This window comes from Cryptotermes secundus, unplaced genomic scaffold (assembly GCF_002891405.2).
Source record: "Cryptotermes secundus unplaced genomic scaffold, Csec_1.0 scaffold1801, whole genome shotgun sequence".
In the NCBI taxonomy this organism is placed as follows: Eukaryota; Metazoa; Arthropoda; class Insecta; order Blattodea; family Kalotermitidae; genus Cryptotermes; species Cryptotermes secundus.
Window position 1 is genome coordinate 25928 of NW_019743179.1, and position 4526 is coordinate 30453.

General features: G+C 37.3%; 1 protein-coding gene across 1 annotated transcript; it reads left to right on the plus strand.

Annotated features, from left to right (window-relative positions):
* Positions 1 to 268: 268 nt before the first annotated feature.
* Positions 269 to 1934, plus strand: LOC111874048 (superoxide dismutase [Cu-Zn]). The gene is made up of 4 exons (XM_023869192.2): positions 269 to 533; positions 827 to 923; positions 1013 to 1200; positions 1611 to 1934. The coding sequence occupies exons 1-4, from the start codon at positions 465 to 467 to the stop codon at positions 1719 to 1721; spliced, it is 465 nt and encodes a 154-aa protein (XP_023724960.1). The 5' UTR covers positions 269 to 464; the 3' UTR covers positions 1722 to 1934.
* Positions 1935 to 4526: the final 2592 nt, after the last annotated feature.

Here is a 4526-nt window from a genome sequence, read left to right on the forward strand (position 1 = left end):
GTTATAATGTTCAGACAATATGAAAGGGACAAAAAAAAAAAAAAAAATTCTGAAACAGCTTCAACGTCTTTGTGTGTACTAACAGAAACTTTCCAATATTACCTCACCCCCTCTAACTTCCATTCTACACGTACTAAACGTCATTTTCTTTACACAACGTTCGTTGTCGGCCATGAGATGCCAAAGGCTATGCATGAGGATCCATGCCAAGGAAAATATGAATCGCCAGACGTACCGTTACCGTACTGAACGTACTGAAGTATATAGATTCAATGTATCAGTTAAATTGAAGGTCAAGTATTACAACATTACGCGGATTACCGCCGGTAGCTTACTTGCAAGAAATACAAACTTGCTGGTCATTATACAATTTATAGACGCTTATCGGTGAGGACGGTAGTGTTGCTGCTTTGTTAATTCATCGAAGTACTGTATTGAAGCAAGGAGTAAAGGAACGTTTAAGAATGCCGCAGAAAGCTGTGTGTGTTTTAAATGGAGAAGTGGTCAAGGGAACTCTCTTTTTCGATCAAAATGTAAGTTTCGTGTTATGTAACAACTGTGCGTAGTACTAAGTTATTATATTTTTCAACCACATAGGGCTTTTCAGTTAGCATTACAGTCGTATCGCTGATAATTAATTATTGGCATTGGTTTCAGAGAATAGAAGAAAGCCTATACCGGCAAATAAGACTTTAATTTTAAAGACATGCTTTAAGTAATCATGTTCCCAGTATGCTGTAAAAAATTGCAATATACAGTTTACTTTCTTAGCATTTAGATGAGACGAGGGGATCTTTTTCAAGTTTAATATTTTTCCCTCCTGTAGAGTCCTGATTCTCCAGTAAAAGTAACAGGAGAAGTGACTGGCTTGTCCCAAGGCTTGCACGGTTTCCACATCCACGAATTTGGAGACAATACAAATGGTAAGATTTCATTTTACTGTGTTTAATTATTGTAAAGCCACTTCTGGAGTTTATTTATTTATTTATTCACATTAGTATTTAATTTATAGGCTGTACAAGTGCTGGAGCCCACTTTAACCCTTACCAGAAGGACCATGGAGGCCCAGGTGATGAAGTAAGGCATGTTGGTGACTTGGGGAATATTGAAGCAGGCAGCAGTGGGGTTGCTAAAGTTGACATTACTGACAAATTGATTTCTCTTACTGGTGCTCACAGCATTATTGGAAGAACTCTAGTGGTAAGTCATAACGGATCAATTAGAAATTTCCTGTTTATGATTAAATTTAATAATAAGAGCACTGTTATGCAGAGAACTTAAAATATTTAGCACTAGTAAGTGAACATGTGATACCTGCTGTTGACAAGCTAAACACTGCCTGTCCAGAGATGGGGAGATACATTTCTTTTTCACAGACTCATGCTTGAAAGAAATTCAGAGCTGATGGCATCATTGCTTTTGTGAAGTGTCTCACATGCAGCCTGAAAGGTGCTATTTCTGTTGGGAACATTGGATTTCAACAGGAAAGTGAGCAAGATCTTATTTGAAGCAAATTTAATGTGGAATCACTGATAGAATCATGTAGCCTGAATATTTAATTAGAGAAAAGATTCTGTATACAGCAGTGAATATTGTTTGTACTATTGCAGGTTCATGCTGACGCAGATGACCTTGGCAAAGGAGGTCATGAACTAAGCAAAACTACAGGAAACGCTGGAGCTCGCTCTGCCTGTGGAGTGGTGGGAATTGCAAAACTCTGAACACTGGGCTATGTATATAACATTGTATTCCCCTGTAACATAACCAGAGCATGGGCTCACTGGTTCTTTGGTATTCACATGATGCTATAGGCTGTCCTCAGTAAATAAATGGATTGCATTATACACTTCCTGCTTGTTAGGGTACAGTGAATTGATGTATAAGAGGCTTTGAGTATTCATTCCATAATTATGCAATAAAGAGTTTCATGTTAATTTGGTTCCAACTTTATTTGATAAAATAACAGGTCAGGAATGAAGATTAAACTTTCACATATATCCGGCTTTACTGTTTGATATCCATGCAGAATTTATTGTACAGAAAATGTACTGAAGAGGACAATCTTGTGGGATGTAGTGTTACGTAGACTGGTAGAAGTTCACCGATGTTGCAGAAGAACTGTCTCCATTTTCATAGTTGAAGGATAAGCCAGTAGCAAGACCTCTGAAATATGTGAACTTCTATTGGATTACACAGTGTTACATGCAAGAAGACAGTACCGTTCACAGTCATCACAGTGATAACTGTATGCAAATCAAAAAATATCTCTGAAATGCCAAAATCAAATATCTTCATTCATTATTTTCCCTTGCATGCCAAACTCCTCTCCATCCTAACCCATATGTATCACCCTAGCAATAATGTGTGAATAGCAGAAACCATACAGCTCCCTATGTCCCATGCTGTCTTGGGGCCAGATGTTTCCCTTAGCAGTTTATGCCTCTTCCTCAACATGAGACCATGCTGTCATATACAAAAGATAAAATGTACCGAATTCAAGGGCAGTATACATTTATTCTATTTGACACTATACAAAATACTATAAAGGGGCTTGGTTTTGTAACTGGCACTTGACATTGAGCATGTTGAGATAAGAACAGTCCACGAGACCACAGATAAGGCTCAATTATCCGGTCGTGTTTTGTACACTTTGATCTTCATAGAAGCAATTACATAACAATAAACATGTTTCTCATATGAATTTTGCTGAGCAATGCAGATGTGCAGGCAATGGCTTTCTTGGATAATTTGAGGATATTAGAAGTAGCCTTGTGTTAAGTGTTACCTTTTGTTTATGTAGAGCTGCTTATTTAGAACACTCAACATAAGACTCCTGATATGTTGGGTTTTTGGACTTTATCCATCGTCCTGGTTTTTAAGATAACAAAAACACGACGTTTCGGAAACTGGATCTGTTTCCATCCTCAGGTTTTGATAATCTTCATGTTTTGTGACATTGGTTTGTCCAGTGATTGAGGCTAGCTCTTTCTAAGGGACCCAACTGAATAGGTGTTTTCCTTCACCTGAGGACGGAAACATCCAGTTTCCGAAACGTCGTGTTTTTATTTGTTATCTTAAAAACCAGGACGATGGATAAAGTCCAAAAACCCAACATATCAGTGTGTTATACACCATCGTCAGAATCCTATAATAAGACTCCTGTTTTGAAATGAATGTGACCATAGACAGGTTTTGCATCAGGAAACTTTTTATGTACCCAAAAAAATTTAATATTTGGCCTTTGTTCTGAGAACAAAACATGGTCAGTATTTACTAGTTTATCTTTCTCCACAGCTTTGAGACCAAAATTAATTCTCAAGACTATGTTTAGTGTATACCTAGTGAATCAGAAATTTGTTTCATACAGAATCTGTAGAACTCAAATGAAATAAAGTCTGCATTTTGTGTAAATTTCCATCACAGACTGTAAGCAGCATAGTTAATACAGAATATTACAAAATGAATAAGAAGGGATAATATCTGAAAGACAGGCTGCAGCATAAGCATAAATACAAGAAGAGTTTTTAACATTTAAGATTCAGTGGTAAGAACACATATACAGCCATAGGATTTCTTTTAGAACTTCAAAAATAAAGTTGAGTAAATAACCACTGGGGAGATCAAGTACTGGAAGACAAGGTAAGAAAGAGAGTGGATAATAGAAGAAGAGTGCTTATGGGGAAGATAAAAAATAGTCTTTTTCATAAAACAGTTCATCCTAATAAAAAATCAATGATACATTTCTTCACTATGATGATGCAGGTCACAGCTGAACGGTCAGAACTACTGATCCATATTTGGGAGCCCCAGGTTCTATTCTTAACCTAAGAGGTTGGCTATACTGACATGGCCCCTTCATGCAAATGCTGGGTGAATGCCTGAAAACATGCAAGCAGTGCATATGAATCATTAATTAATGTTATCCAATATTATGTAACGTGCAGCTGTATCATCTAACACAGTCAACCAGTTTCAGGAGAACTGTCAGAGTCTGAAATTATCTGAGTCCCTCAAGGCACAGCTGCCTGCCTGCTTGGTTGATTTGGTCAGGAACATCTGTTCAGTAGGTGTGAATCTCATGTATGTCTGACCCTAGTTACAACAGAGGAAGAAAACTGTTTGACTGAGTACAATAAGAAAATTTAAGTTGCTTCAGAATTAATAAACATAAGTGCTTTGAAGATTGCTTGTAATGACAGAATTATTGCTCTGAAGTTAAAGGCGGAACAGGTAGATATACTGATTATGCAAGTGTACATGCCAACATCAGAGTATGAAGAAGTGGAAAAAGTGTATGACACAATTGAAGAAATTCTTCAGGAAGAGGGAAGAGGAGACATAAACAGCATCATATTGGGAGACTGGAATAGCATTGTTGGAGATGAACCATATCAGAATATTGTTGGATCACATGGACTAGGAAGACGGAATCACAGGGGTCAAATGCTTATTGAATTTTGTGAACGAAATGGACTGATTGTCACCAATACTTGGTTCAAGAAGCCAAAGAGAAGAATTTACACATG

Excerpts from the sequence above, each read along its gene's own strand:
- LOC111874048 (XM_023869192.2), top strand. The coding sequence starts at position 465 with ATGCCGCAGAAAGCTGTGTGTGTTTTAAATGGAGAAGTGGTCAAGGGA. Across the intron at positions 534-826 it reads CTCTCTTTTTCGATCAAAAT|AGTCCTGATTCTCCAGTAAA; the intron begins GTAAGTTTCGTG and ends TCCCTCCTGTAG. Across the intron at positions 924-1,012 it reads ATTTGGAGACAATACAAATG|GCTGTACAAGTGCTGGAGCC; the intron begins GTAAGATTTCAT and ends TTTAATTTATAG.